The 16,134-nt window shown below is 44.6% G+C and overlaps 1 protein-coding gene across 1 annotated transcript; it reads left to right on the top strand.

Moving 5' to 3' along the window:
• The first annotated feature begins 4,485 nt into the window (after nt 1-4,485).
• On the top strand, nt 4,486-5,989 carry LOC123166754 (1-aminocyclopropane-1-carboxylate oxidase homolog 1-like). The gene has a single exon (XM_044584555.1). The coding sequence runs from the start codon at nt 4,615-4,617 to the stop codon at nt 5,743-5,745; it is 1,131 nt and encodes a 376-aa protein (XP_044440490.1). The 5' UTR covers nt 4,486-4,614; the 3' UTR covers nt 5,746-5,989.
• The last annotated feature ends 10,145 nt before the right edge of the window (nt 5,990-16,134 follow it).

Raw genomic sequence — 16,134 nt, 5'->3', positions numbered from 1 at the left:
AGGATGAAAACTTTGTTCATGCATGCTGCACACTTGAGAGATCAATCCAGAAGAACTTTACCGTCATCCATAACAATTCCATATGTCAACTACAACTAGTTCGTAATGCATCATTTCTCATGGATGTTTTAAAGGCTTCGTTGCAGCATTCCATATGACTATTGGGTACTTGATTCAATTGTGCACTTTACTAACATTTATCGGGTACTTGATCCAACGAGATGAAAGGACTTAGACAAGTTACATATATTGGACACTTTGATCTAGCATTCAAGTGGGCCTTTGATTACGTGGGCCTGATATTTAATTAATCAAACACAATGGAATCAAGCACTCGGTATACATGATATTTATTGAACACTTTGTTTTCGGGTGCGGTGTACTTAAGCTACGAACACGATGCACTTTCTTTCCCTTTACCCGATACTTAGGGTATCGAGCCAGAAGGACTTTTGTCTAGTTTCCCACACTAAAGACTGGGTTCTAGACATAAAACTTAACGTGACCGGTACTTAGTCCTTGAATGCGAAGGACTTTGGAATTTTGTGAACCACACATGATTCTTACCCTAATACTCGATTTATATGTTATTAGTTTTCCATTTCAACCTTTGTAGGACTTTAGTATGAAGAACTTTGATGTTAGATTGATCGGTAAGTTCTTTCAATGGGAATCTTGGGAAACCAACCTTACAATTATTGTGATATGGTCATCACCGAAACTACTCTACACACGACACGCTATGCATGATTTGTGAACGATGCCATATTTCAACGGTGCTGATATGTAAAACAATGCGATCTAATGGATGCTTTTATCCATCGGGCGGAAATCGTGCATGGATCGATCGTCCGTGTAGCACTGCTTGTCATCACTAGACACTATGTATCGTATAACCATCGATTTGCACTTTATATCCTGGCTTGAGGTCCTCTCATGGTCGACCGCGAAGAACTTTAAAGACAGTGGACATGTGTAACCGAAGGTGGGCCTCTTGCACTCGAGCACGGAGAAATTTTATGTTATATTGATCGGTAAGTTTGTTCAATGGGGATCTTGGGAAACCAACCTATGATTATTCTGATATGGTCATCACTAGACACTATGTCCTGCATAACCATCGATGCACACTTTATATCCCCAGCCGCGGTCCTCTTATAGTCGGTGGTGAAGAACTTTAGAGACAGTGGACATGTGTGCCTGAAGGCAGGCCTCTTGCACTCGAGCACGGAGAACTTTTACGTTATATTGATCGGTAAGTTTTTTCATTCGGGGTCTTGAGTAACCAACCTTACAATTCTTGTGATATGGTCATCACTAGACACTGCGTTCCACATATAACCCTCGATGTGCACTTTATATTCTCGGTTGCGGACCTCGTGTCGTCTACTCCGTAGACCTGTAGAGAAGAATTGACATATAATTAAAAAAAACTCTTAACAGAACCATAACGTTCATTTGTACTGTTTCCATAATGTTCAAAATATTTTTTGTGTTATACAAAATATTATACATCCTTCAAAACTTCAAAATGTTTTATTTACATCAATAGATTCATTTGTATTTTTTTTCACAATGTTCTAGAATTTCAGAAATTATGTGCTTATTTTTCAAAAATCCGACCTCCATTTAGATGGGGTCCCAAAGCACGTACAACTCAAGGAGTACTTGTCGTGTAGAGACCTCCTATACGCCGCTTGCTGCGGCAAAGTGCCAACGCTTCGCACAGGGCACCGCAAACCTGGGCCGGCCCATTTCCGGTGGCACCATCCGAGATGAAAAAACGCAAAAACGTGAATCGATCTTGCGATCATGTGGTCGATGGCGTGAATGCTTACCACTGCGACAGTCAACTTCTCATGATAGAATTGAAGAGCCATACTTAAAAGAGCATACAACAACGGCAGGGATCGTACATATACCCTACTGCAAGTGAGCAACGCTAATAGGCACCATAATTCCTGGGATTTCGTGCATAAAAATGGCAGTCCGCCTTATAAGCCGAAACAGATTTAAAGTTATTTTAAAGTTTTGAACGTGATTTTATTTTTTGAAAAATATAATATGTTTCAAAACACAAACATTTTCCTATTTCACAGGAATAAAATAAACATGAAACAATTTCGGGAATCTCAAAAAAAAATTCGAAAAAAAGGAACAACATGAAAACAATATTCTTTTTCTGAAATCAAGAAGAATTTCTTGAAAATGCAAAATATTTTCTGAAACACAGGAACAAAAACCTGAAAGCGCGAACATTTTTGAAACACATGACCATTTTGATGATGTGAACAAATTTGGAAAGCCCGAACATTTTTTGGAAATTCCCATTTTTTAATTGGTGAACAAAAGTTAATAAATGTGAACATTTTGCGAAATTCGCCAAACATTTTTTGAATTTGCGTACAAAATTTAAAAACAGGAGCATTTCTTGAATTTGTGAACAAATTTTGGAACCAGAACAATTTTTGAAAACGTGATATTTTTTAATTGGTAAACAAAAATTAAAAAGAGTAACAATTCTTGAAAATTCAGAACAAAATTTTGAAACAGAGAACAATTTGAATAACCCGAAATTTTTTGTAAATGCTATTGTTTAGTATACATGAACAAAAATATAGGAAATGAAGGCATTTTTCTATAGCTTCGAACATTTTTCTAAAACACGAACATTTTTCTTTTGAAACGCGAACAATTTCTGATACTTCAAACAATTTCTGAAACACGATCAATTTTTCAAATTGTGAACGTATTTTGAAAACAATACGATTTCTTGAAATTCCAAAAATTATTTGAAATTTTGGAAATCCCTGAACATTTTTTCAAACACATTTTTTTTAAATCATGAACTAAATTTTGAGAATGAGAACAATTGTTGAAATATGAACATTGTTCAAAATAGTGAACAAATTTTGAAAGCAAGAACAAATTTTGAAATTGCTGAACATTTTTTTAAACACGAACTTTTTTTATAATTGTGTACAAATTTTGAACACGCGAACATTTTTTGAAATTTGGAACAGAATGTTTGAAAATTTCAAACAAAATAAACAGGAAAAACAAAAACAAAAAAAAGAGGAAAAGAAAAAGAAAAACTAAAACGAAAAAGAAAAAGAAACACGAACAGAAAAAGAAAAAAAGAAACAGACAAAACAAGAAAATAAAAAAAGAAAATAGAATAACCGGTCCAGGAACCTTCTAGAAGGTTTCCAAAACCGATAAAAAACCGCTGGGAATCCTCTAGAAGATTCCTAAAACCGAAACCTCGTACGTACTACGGATGGGCCGGCCCAATTCTTCGCTCGTTCGCCCAGTCTGTGCGTTTGCTCGACAGTTTGACGCAACATGCGTCAAATAGGGAATTCCTTTCGTGTACGTGAAGTAATAATGAACATTACTCGCAAAAAAAAGTAATAATAGCGTATTTTTCAAAAATAGAGTTTTTGTTCATCTCGGCGTGCAAAACTTATGTGGCGCTTTGCATTGTCGATGTCTCCAAATTTCCAGTCCAAACCAATGTACAATTTCTTTTATGTTTTTGAATTAGTTGTACATGGTGTCAGTGGTTCTTTTGGACTAACTAGTAAGCATTTTTTATTACCTGAAACAGAATACTCCAAAGCTTGCTGATCTAATCTGAAGAGTACAAAGTAGAACTTTGTTCTCGTACTTCAAAGAACCATTTAGCACCTGTGTTTTAAATCTAGGCCATATCACATTGCACGGGCTCCATAAAATTTGCACAGTTCGCGGATAAATTAATATTACCAGTCCATACAGTGAGCAGATAAATTAGTATACTAGTACTCCCTTCGTTTCATAATATAGTGCCTATAGATTTTTTGAAAAGTCAAATCTCACCAACTTTAACCAAGTTTGTGGAGAAAAATATTCACATCTAGAGTGCGAAACATATATCAGTAGATTCATCATAAGATGTAGTTTCACATTATATATTTTTAGTATTGTAGATATAAATATTTTTCTATACAAACTTGGTCAAAGTTTGCAAAGTTTGACTTATCAAAAAGTCTATAGATACTACGAGTAGTACTAAGCTCTGACACATAATAAAAGAAGGGCCGAGGGATAGATGCACGTGAAGGACCTGACAACAGCATAGACCTGATCCCACCGCCTGTCCTGGAATACAGCTCCATATACTCGCTGCCGAAAATCATGGGAGAGTTGGAATACTCTGCGGTGCTGACAACACAGGGGGCCTTGTTGATTTGACGTCGCGTGGATGTGCGACTCAGATATCCGCTGTGAATGGAACGCGCTGGTAAAAAACACCTCGTACCGTGTTTCTAATGCATTGCCTCCTCGTCTCCACTGTGCGCAAACAGACAGACAGACAAGACAGAGTAGCCAGCGTGCCTGCTGGGGTCGATGGTCCACGTTGCGCTCTGCCTGCTGGTGATGGATGCGTGGAAGATGGTCCAGGCGGTGCCACCGAACAGATCGAATGTGCAAGCATGCACCCGCTCCTCGCTCGCTAGCGTCCGTGCGTGTATATACGGACACCACAACACCGACGACCGGCCAACTCTCGCTCGCACTACCCTCCACCTCCAGTCCAATCTCGCTCGCAGTCACAGAGCCCCCGGCGACATGTCCACCACCGGCGCCGCCACATCTACGGCAGGCGACGACCGCCGCCGAGCGCTCCAGGCGTTCGACGACACCAAGGCGGGCGTCAAGGGCCTGGTCGACGCGGGCGTCACCGCCGTCCCCGCCATCTTTCACCACCCGCCGGACTCCCTCCCCCTTGACGCGCCTCCTCAGCCACACCACGAGCACCGGTTCACCATCCCGGTCATCGACCTCGCGGGCCTCGGGACGCCGTCGGGGCGAGCCTCCGTGGTCGGAGCGGTGAGGGAAGCCGCGGAGACGGTTGGCTTCTTCCAGGTGGTGAACCATGGCGTGCCGGAGGCGGCCATGTCGGAGATGCTCGCGGCGGTGCGGCACTTCAACGAGGAGCCCGCAGATGCCAGGGCGCCGTACTACAGCCGGGACCACGGCCGGCGCGTCAGGTACACGAGCAACTTCGACCTGTTCCAGTCGCCGGCGGCCAACTGGCGCGACAGCATTTACATTGACATGGCGCCGGAGCCGCCGGCGCCCCAGGAGATCCCGTCGGCGCTCCGCGGTGTCGCGGAGGAGTACGCGCGGCTGGCGCGGCGGCTGTACCGCGAGCTGCTGGAACTGCTGTCGGAGGCGCTGGCGCTCCGCCCCGGGCACCTTGAGGAGGACGCCGCGTGCCTCGACGGGCTCAACCTTGCGGCACACTACTACCCGGCGTGCCCGGAGCCTCACCTGACCGTGGGCACCACCCGACACTCCGACCCCAGCTTCCTCACCGTGCTCCTCCAGGACGACATCGGCGGCCTCCAGGTGCTCGTCGACAACCTCGAGGAGGAGGGCAAGTCTTCTGTCTGGGTGGATGTGCCGGCGGTGGCGGGGGCGCTGGTGGTGAACGTCGGCGACTACCTGCAGCTCGTGTCCAACGACAGGTTCAAGAGCGTGGAGCACCGCGTGGTGGCCAACGGCGCGGGTCCCCGGGTGTCGGTGGCATGCTTCTTCAGGACGTACGGCGCCGCCGCATCCACGAGGGTGCTGCAGCCGATCGTCGCCGGCGGAGACCGCGCGAGGTACAAGAGCGCGACGGTGGAGGAGCTTCTCCGGCACTACAGGGCCAAGGGCCTGGACGGCACCTCCGCGCTCGACCACTTCAGGCTCTGAATGGAGCGCAGATGGTGTATCTTCAGTTTACCTCTTCTCGTGTTTAAGTGTGGAATTGTGGACGCCTTCGTGGATTAATTGGACATTCAATCATGGATTTGTTAATTTTCTCGTCAATTGTTACTAGCCATGGATTTGTTAACGAACTGATTAGAGTTATTATTCAGTGAGTATGTATTTGCTTCGAGAGCACCTATGCGTCAGTCGCTATGAAACTATTCAGTTTATCGATTTCCCACTTTCAGTTTCACCTGTGGCCACTGGAAGCCGCCGCCTCCCCCGTGCTGCCGCTGCTCTGACCAGCCCTTTAAACCTCCCCGCATAAAATTTTCTCCGGCGAGTTAGCAGTTTAGCACCCCTTAACCGACCCTGTTAACCTCTGACTCTCCTCCACCGGCGATGCCACTCCCGCGTCGTCCCGGGCTCCCAGTAATGCAGCTGCATGCCGCCGGCCATGCACACCCATATTTACATATTATTTTTATAAAAAAGAAAATGCACTAAAAATCAAAACACAAAAAGTAAAATGACAAAAAAAAAAGAAGTGACCAAACAAAAAAGCGAGAACAGAAAAAATTGTGCTAAGTCAGAAAATTTTAGTTTATTCTCGATGAGAGCTAGCCACAATCATGAACCAATCTTGAAATTTAAGAGACTTAGAAAAGGTCTTAAAATCTAGAGCAAGCATTTATCCAATCTTGCTGGTAATATTCAGTCTACTAATGCTGCCATCTTGATGTGGGATATTTTTGAGGAATACAGGGCATTAACTGTGGCGGAGAAAAATGGAAGAGATTTGCTCAAAGAACATCTACTCATTCTTCTTTCTTTCCAGAGAATCTATTGGAAGCAAAGAGCAACAATCAAATGGGTTAAATTTGGGGATGAGAATTCAAAAAAAAATTCAAGCCAAAGCTACAATCAAATACAGAAATAATTACATTCATTTGCTTCAAGATGAACAAGGCAATGAACATAATGAGCATCATTCAAAGGCAGCCATTCTTTGGAAATCATTTAAAGAGAGACTTGGCCAATCTTCTAGAACTAATGATCCCCTCAATATTATTTCTCTCATCAAAAGGGTGGATGGTCTGAGTGATTTGGAAATGCCTTTCTCTAAAAATGAAATTGATGAAGTAGTGAAGCATCTGCCAAATGATAAAGCACCAGGGCATGATGGTTTTAATGGGGATTTCATAAAAGCTTGCTGGGATATAATTGCTGAAGATTTCTATAAGCTTATTGAGGATTCTTATGAAGGGAATATTTCACTTCAAAGTATTAACTCTTCATACATCACTCTCATCCCCAAGAAAGATAATCCTACCAGTCCAAATGATTTCAGACCAATCTCTCTGCTGAATTGCACAATCAAAATCATTACAAAACTATTGGCCAACAGATTGCAAGGAATTATTTTGAAAATTATGCATGTGAATCAATATGGTTTCCTCAAAAAAAAAGAACAATACAAGACTGTCTGGGCTGGGCTTTTGAATATTTGCACATGTGTCAACAATCCAAAAACCCCACAGTGGTAATTAAGTTGGACTTTGCCCAGGCTTTTGACTTAATTGAGCATGATGCTATTATTGCCCTCATCAAAGCTAGAGGATTTGGGGACAGATGGATCAATTGGATCAATATGATTCTATCATCTGCTTCTTCTGCTGTATTGCTTAATGGTGTGCCAGGAAAGGTGTTCCATTGTAAAAGAGGAGTAAGACAAGGAGATCCTTTGTCTCCCCTCCTCTTTGTTTTGGTGGCAGATCTTCTGCAATCTATTATGAATGAGGCCACTCAACATAACATTATTTCAGCCCCACTCAGCAGTCAGGCATGCCCTCAGTTTCATGTGGTCCAATATGCAGATGATACACTGCTAATTCTTCCTGCAATCCCAGCTCAGATCTCTCAAATTCAAAACTTAATCAGCCACTACTCAGCTTTCACAGGGCTTAAAGTTAATTATGAGAAATCCATGCTGGTCCCCATCAATGTTTCTGAGCAGGTTATCCACATTCTAATGAGAATATTATGGTGCTCAAGGGGATCATTCCCTTTCACATATTTGGGGCTTCCATTAAGCACTGGCAGGCTCAGAATTGAGGACTTTCATCCAATCATGCAACGAATTGAAAGAAAACTGACAGGTTGCTCCACCATGCTTTCCAATGATGGCAGAATTCTTCTGATCAAATCTGTTTTCTCAGCTCTCCCAACCTTCTTCATGTGCACTTTAGCACTGCCTCAAGGTGTTCTTGATCAGATCAACAAGTATCCCAGAAAAAAAATTGGAGGAAGTTTGGGATGGAAGACAGAGGTACTGCCCTAATTGCATGGTCCAATGTATGTAAGCCCAAGAAGCAAGAAGGTCTAGGCATTCTGGACACTGGCACCCACAATAAAGCCCTTCTCATGAATAATATTTTCAAGTTTCTGAACAAAGAAGAGATTCCTTGGATTAAACTGATCTGCGAAAAATATTACAGCTTGAACTTGCCTCTGGGGAAAATGGAAGGATCTTCATGGTGGAAGGCTCATCTAGCACTTTGGCCTAAATTCAAACAAGCTAGCACATGTAAAGTTTCTTCAGGAACTTCTGCCCTGTTCTGGAGGGATAACTGGGCAAGAGAACCCATTCAAGACAAATTTCCAGAACTCCACTCATTTGCAATAGATGACTCCATCTCAGTGCACAATTTCAGTATACTTAATGACCTTACAGGGCATTTTCACTTGCCAATGTCAACCATTGCATATGAGCAGTACAATCTTTTGCAAGAAATTCTCCCACAACTTGATGATAGTGGCAAAGATACATGGACTACCAATGGTTTAGCCAACAAATACTCATCCATGAGGATGTACAATAAACTGATGGGAGATGAGGAAGGACATCCATTCTTTAAAATGATTTGGTCTTCCTCTAGCAGGCTCAAGCATAAAATTTTCATCTGGTTGATGGCACACTGCAGAATCAATACTAGGTCCCTGCTACAACGAAAGGGCATGCATCTTGATGATGCATCCTGTCCAAACTGTAATCAGAGGGCTGAAGAAACACCAATGCACCTATTCTGGGATTGCCAATTTGCTCAAGACTGCTGGCATACCATTATTCCAGGGAGAAAAAGAGGGACTTCAATATACGAAGACATAAACCTAGCAAAAGCTCATCTTCCCAAACACTTTGCCTCAGAGATAGTCATGTTGGGCAGCTGGAACATTTGGAAGCAACGCAATGATAAAATCTTCAGACAGCAACAACAGTCCGTGCAAGCTTGGCGATTCTACTTCAAGAAGGATCTCAAACTTCTCCGTTTCAAAGTGAAAGAAAAGTACTTCCAAGAGCTTTCGGACTGGATCAGTTGCAACTTGTAATATAATGTTCATGTTTCCTAAAGCTGGTATTGGCTAGGCCCTTGGGTCTTCATGTAACTTGTAATTTGTAACTTCTTATTTTTAATATAATTATACCATAGAACTATTGTTCTACGGTTTTCGGTTCAAAAAAAAAAATCATGAACCAAAGTTAACAAAACACCGCTAGATTTGATGGTATGAGATACAATAACGATAATCCACTTCTGAGCCCAGACATTTGCACCTGCACTGAAGCAAAAAAATCAAAATCAATACTAGAAAATTAAAAAAATCAATTTTTTTGCATGATGGATAATTTGATGCGTGAGGTCCGCTTCACTTTTTAAATCATTTGGACATATGAGAAGCTCTTGAAAAAAAAATACAACTTCAGGGTCTGTAAAAAAGTTACTGTTCATGCGCCTGTTCTCACCTGATTTGTCTTTTTTGCTGAGAGCTACGCAGATGTTTAAATGACCTGCTTTTTATGATTGTTTTACTGAAAGGGCGCAGACGAGTCTGAACACCGAAACGCTGCACTTGCCTTTTCCATTATATAGTACACATGGCTCCTTCTACTGACACAACATTGCAAAAAGTAGTGCACCGTATAACATCAGTTCTTTGGGTGAACTGAACCACAAGTTCCACCTTATTAACATGATGAGATGGCGAAACTAAAATCCTCCATCTGCGTGACTGATCCACTCTATCCATCCTTTTATCTCTGCATCATGTTACCTCACATGCATTCAGTAAAGACGTATATATCTCCAGCTAGAACTATGCAAAACTTCCATGCCACAAAAACTTGCACTAGCACAGACAGATCATTCATCTCACACGGCAACAGCCCGTTTCGGCAGTGGGTGACAATGAGCCGCGAGCCTGGACGCCATTCTCCTCCTGAAGAGCAGGTAAAGCGCCAGCAGCAGGAAAAACACGACCAGCAGATACAGACAGAGGTAAGCGGCATCTTTAGCCGATTCCGTATAAGTTAACAGAGTAAAACCCTTAGTGGAGTATATATATATATACTTCACTAATTTTTTGCCGTTTCTAGCCGATCCCATAAACTTAACGGAATAAAATTCAATTTGATCAAATTCAAAGCAATTTGAACAGAATGTAGCATGCAATCAAACATAAACATAGATAGTTTTGCACAACCGAATATAAAACATAAATCTAAACTAAACTAAGCTTAACTAAACTAAGTCGACCTAATTCTTCCTCGTCAGGTATGGTGTGCCGTGATTTGGGTCCAGGCCGGTGTTGTCGTCTTCCTCGTCGGGGAAGACACTCATCCACTCGTCGACGTCAATCCTCGTCCTCGCCGCCCACCTCTCTGCCCACCACGCCGCCGTCCTCGCCGCCTTCAACCTCGTCGGAGGAGGAGATAGCGATAACCTCGCCGCTGGCGTCGGCAAAGATCATCCGCTCCGCTTCCATGAGTTCCGGGTGCTGCCGGCGGAGCTCTTGCATATAGGCCTCGACAGTCTCCACAGCCTCGAGGCGCTCCCTCGCCTCGCGGTCCTCCCGTGCCATAGCCGAGCTGACCACCCCTGGCTCTGCCGGGACGAGGTGGACCGGAGTCATGCCGAAGGGGAAGTTGAGTCGGGACGCCGCGCCGTGGTAGCGGACCTGCCAGCGGTCGTACTCAATGGTCGCGATCTCGGACGTATGGAAGCTCCCGAGCCACCGCCGGGTGTGGGTCTCCTGATCCGTGATTTTGAACACCCACGTCCCCTACCACCGCTGCTGGACCCCGAGGTAGATCCTCGTCGGTGGCGGGGGGAGGGAGGACGGGGAAGTCCTCAAACCGGCATAGGGGCGCAGCGGCGGGCGGATCAGGCGAGCGACAATGGAGGCTGGATGAAGTGCCCGTGGAGGACGACCCACGCCCGTTGCGGCGCGGATGCATGCGGCGGATCGGCGGCGGGGACCGGCGGCCACCACGTCCGGCCATCGGAGAGGCGGGGGAGGGCGAGGGGTGCGCCGGCGGCGGTGCAGAGGGGAGAAGAGGAGGCAAGCAGAAGAGAGCCGGACACTACTAGGGAAAACCCTAGCAGTAGCGCGGGTATTTTGCCTATCAGTAGTGCGGAACGACGCACTACTGATAAGGCGCTACAGCTAACGTGTAGCAGTAGCGCATGTGGACCCACGCTACTGCTATACATAGTTAGCAGTAGCGCGCTTTGGTGCAGAGCGCTGCTGCGAATATCTACAACGCTTTTTAGCAGCAAGCGCTACTGGTAAGGGAGCGCTACTGCTAACTTTGTTCCCCTCACTACTGCTAGTTTTATTAGTTTCTGTTTTTTCTGCATATTTGTTTTGTATTTGAATAGGCTTTATACAATAATCTTTAGCATATCATACACATACATATGTAATCATAGCATATACATACAAATAGTCTCATCAAATCATGTCATCATCATAATCATCATCCAACACAGAGTGGTCTCTCGTCATCATCTCGAAAATAGCGATACAAGTCTCGATTACTTGCAACTATATCGTCATCCATCTAAACAATGATATACGCGAGAAGAGCTATCACTTTGAGTGAGAGCGAAACTATGTAGCACATGAGTTCATATCCCTCTCTCGCATTAGCGTGAACCTAAACTAACTACCGCCTGTCGCTCGGAAACCAGAAACCGGTACACCTGGGCCTGACACTCCGGCCACTCGTCGTATATATACTCCTGGCGTAGCACTTCTTCGCCATCGATGATCTATGCACCTGCATAGTCACATGAGTCGATGATATGCAACATATATAGTTGAGCAACAGAAAGAGACAGACTTGGCAAAAATATAAGCAACATATCATAAGCATAAATAACAAAGTTGATCGTACCCAAAATGCCCTATTAGAGTAATCGTCGCTAGTCGAGGAGGACGGTTTAATTACATCACAAATAAAGTTTCGTCGTGCATAACTCAAAGTTTCGTCATACAGAAAGTATGGACTAAACGGACACATGGTCATATATCGACAATCACTCCAACATGTAGTGCCATCCATCCAAGTCAGGGAGATAGTCCCCGAGCCTAGTGAAAGGCTTCAGGTCGAGACGCTGAGCGGCTACCCGTGTTCGGACGTCTTCCCGCGACATTTGTCCTTCTTCGTAGAACATCCCTGTTTTTCTGACGACCTCCTTCATGATGATTTGGGCAAGTTCGCGCTGGATGTGATAGAACTCAGCTCGAAGTCGATGATCCTCGATATCTCCTAAGGTCTTTGCCCATTGCAAAATATGGGCATCGCCGGATCTAGCTGACATGCGAAGGTTCTGGTGATCCCGTCTATACTCCAGCATGTGGTATAGGACATAGAATCCATCATTAAGAGAATCACTCGGTTGCTGGATGCAGCAGAAGTCGGTCTTATGGCCGAAGGCGAGCCTGTCGTCCCTTCTCTTCTTGTCCTTGACCTCTCCACCCCGTGCGTCATAGTAAAACATGGCACTGTCGAGAACAGACTTGATGTGGGTGTAATCATTTTTGTTAATGTTCTTCGACGAGTCCAAGTAAAGAGCATGGGAGTATCAGGGGTAGAGGATGATGAGGACGGCGCGCCCGCCACTGCGCAAAATAAGTACACCTCAAATTAATTAGCCTCCAACGTGCAAATGAATGATTGAAATCGAAGGAAGGATATCCGCGCGGATGACGTACAGGGGATGATGAGGCACGAGAATCGCCTCCTTGTCCTTATTGGCGAGCATGAATTTGACGATGTATTCCCTCGCGTATTCACGGTGCTTTGCGCAGACTCCCGAGAAGCCCTCGTGCATGAAGTACGGGTCAGCGACACAGATATGAGGTATCTGCTCAACCCCGATGAGGTAGTTCATGTGCAAGGCATAAAGGCGGACAAACGTAAAATCCAGCTTCTTCAAGTGAAACATGTCGAAGATGTAATCGAATCGAAGGAAGAACTTCTCCGCGGAGAATGTGTTGACGTACGACAATTGCTGCGGCACGTTAACCATGTAGAGTGGGTATCCTAGATTTTTTGAGGCGATGAGGCCTTTCTCTATCCGCAGCACATCGTCATGAAGTCTCCTTAAATCGCCGAATCTGGCCCCTAGCGCTGCTTCAGGTAGGATTGGTTGACCGGGGATATGCCATTTTGCCACATCAGGGATATCTATATGGTCTTGAACCCGAGGCTGCTGAGGCGGCTGGATCATAGAATCAGCTTTTTTGCCTTTCCTCGATCTCTTCCTAGACTTCTTTACTACCGGAAGGTTGTCCATAATACGTTCAGACTCCGTAGACGGCAATTCAAGCACTGACTCATGACGCTCAAACCCTAAGTAGGCGTCTGTATTGACATACCGTGGCGACGTCATCAGCGACTAATGGAGCCTCTTCCTCACCCCGTCCGCTATCACCCAGCCCGACACCCGACGCTAATTGGGTAGGTGGGGTGTTGATGTTCATACCTTGCTGAGGCTGCGTGCTCGTGGGTGTGCTCCCGGCCACCTCCAGACGAAGCAGACTCTTTGGCCACAACAGGACCCACCCATTGCAACAATCACCAAGCTGCCCCGGGGTCTCGTCGTCATCCCCCACTGGTATCAGAGGAGCCAAATTCTTGTGGCCCGGTTTGACACTGGCCACGGAAACCTTGAAGACGTTAGGAGGGATCGGCCGGCTGTGGAACAATGGTTCCTTCGGGTTCATTATCGTCGCCTTCCTCACGTCCACCTTCTGGTCGCCGATGGTGTACAATATGGTGCACGGGGTTTCGTCGGCCTGCAAAGAAAAGTCTGCGACGTGAGACATCCGAAAGGCAACGAAAACGGGAGATTATACATTTATTGAAGGGGGCCGGTGTGACAGATACCGTGAGGGCGTCGAGCTCAGCCAAAGACGAAGCACCGCCGAGCACGTCCGGTGCGGGCGTCGGTGCCGGAGCAGGTGCGGGAGCCGGTGCGGGAGCAGGTGCAGTTGCAGGTGCTGGCACTAGTGCAGAACAGGCCTTTATCACCGGTTCGTAAGGGCCTTTAGTGCCGGTTCTTCAACCGGCACTATGGAGTGGAGACTAAAGGCCCCCCCTTTAGTACCGGTTCGGCACGAACCGGCGCTAAAGTGCCACCACGTGGCACGAGCCAGGCCCGGGTGCTGGTAGACCATTAGTACCGGTTCGTAGCACCAACCGGTAATAAATGTTTGGGGGGGGGGGTTGGTTTTAATTTTTATTTTTCCATTAATTTTGTGTTTTCCATTTAATTCGTAGCACCAACCGGTAATAAACGTTATGCATATATATAAATAGATTTTCTCGTAGAACTGATCATATATATATAATCGAATGTCTCACAACCACCATTAATTATTCACACATACACATGTATATATATACAATTTCTCCTACATGTTGCCTTGGTGCCTTCGGAGCACGATGACAAGTGGTTCATGGGGGCGGTAGCGGGTAATAGTATTCTCCTTTGGGATCTATGACCTGGTCGAGCAAAAATCCCGCTATTTCCTCTTGAAGTGCTCGTATGCGCTCCACTGATAGGAGCTTGTTCCGCACCTCTTTGAACTGTTAAGAAGGAGGTCAATATGCATGTGTATTAGTTGTGTGACTAGATATCGACAATAATGTAAGATTTGTGAATAGTGTTTCGGCAAACGTACCCAGTCCTGTCTATCAGATCTGCTCCTTTCGGACGCCATCATGCGAATGTTCTCGCAAACGTAGTATCCACACACTTCAGTCCCCGGCGCCTGCTTTAGGGCCTTTACGACAATAGAATTTAATCAGATAATAATTAATCAAGCATGTTAATTAATTAATGGTATTGAAACAAGAATTAAAGAGATGGTAGCTAGCTAGCTAGTACTACTTAATTACTTACCTTGGGTCGATACCAACATAGCTTTTGTCGCCATTTTCCTGGAGTCACCTTGATGTACTTTGCCCAAGCCCTACCCGCTGGCAAAGAAAATTAATAAAGGAGTTATTAAAAATAATTCATATCAGGAAATGACGAACTAAATAGGCCGAGATATAGTTAATAATGATTAAAATAACCTGTCGACTATCCCCTTCACGATGTTGTAGTCACTATTTTTTTAAGTAGTGAGTCCAGTACTTTAACTTTTCCTTCGCCAACTTTAATGTCTAACAAGATCCAGTGAAAGCTGCATGCGCATACGTTTGCATGTATAAATTAAGCGGGCATGTGCATAACACTAATCAACTATAACCCTAAACCCTATACACTTATTAACATGTAGCTAGTAAGCAAAAACAGAATTTGTAGTACAAGACAGTGTGACTCACTCGAAGTTGTAAGGAAGTAGTATATCTTCATTGGTATTGAGGCGCTTCAAGAACTCTACCATGTTTTTCTCTACATCTTGTCTACACCATTCCAATTTCCATGTGTATTCATTAACGGTATTTGGGTCAATGAACCCAATGCCATAGCGTCCAGCTTTTTTCATTTCATACATTTTCATCCTGCATAATACCACAGAAAAGAATATATAGTGAGGATATATAATTACAGGTAATTAATGATCAATCAATGAGCACTAGAGCTAGCTTGAGACTTAAATTACAAAAAGAAATCACTTACAGACAATAGCAACTGACGATAGATTTGTCGAGTGCATCTTGATTGAATAACTCAAATAGTTCTGAATACTCAACGGCCAGAGCTTTCTTATGGAAGTAATGATCTTCCTCGACTTGCACCATGAGGGACTCTCGATTGGAAATCTTGGTAATTTTCATGTACCAATCATGCAGTTCATACATTCTCGTTGGGAGGTTCTTGACCTCCTCGGGCTCGACCAAAGGTTCACCGCAAACATATTTCCGTTTTATTTCATCCTCTCAAAGCGGAGGCATGGGCTCGATATCAAGGAGTTGTCCAACAGTGATCTTGAGCATTTCAGCCTGCATTATATGCTCCTCGGTTATTACCACATCGCCCAGCTCGGGAACGTAAACGGTTTGCCCACAATAATATTGGGCGCGCGTACTCT

Source organism: Triticum aestivum, chromosome 7D, assembly GCF_018294505.1.
Source record: "Triticum aestivum cultivar Chinese Spring chromosome 7D, IWGSC CS RefSeq v2.1, whole genome shotgun sequence".
In the NCBI taxonomy this organism is placed as follows: Eukaryota; Viridiplantae; Streptophyta; class Magnoliopsida; order Poales; family Poaceae; genus Triticum; species Triticum aestivum.
The sequence above is the reverse complement of the archived record's forward strand: the minus strand, read 5'-3'. Positions and strand labels throughout refer to the sequence as shown.

Excerpts from the sequence above, each read along its gene's own strand:
- LOC123166754 (XM_044584555.1), top strand. The coding sequence starts at position 4,615 with ATGTCCACCACCGGCGCCGCCACATCTACGGCAGGCGACGACCGCCGC.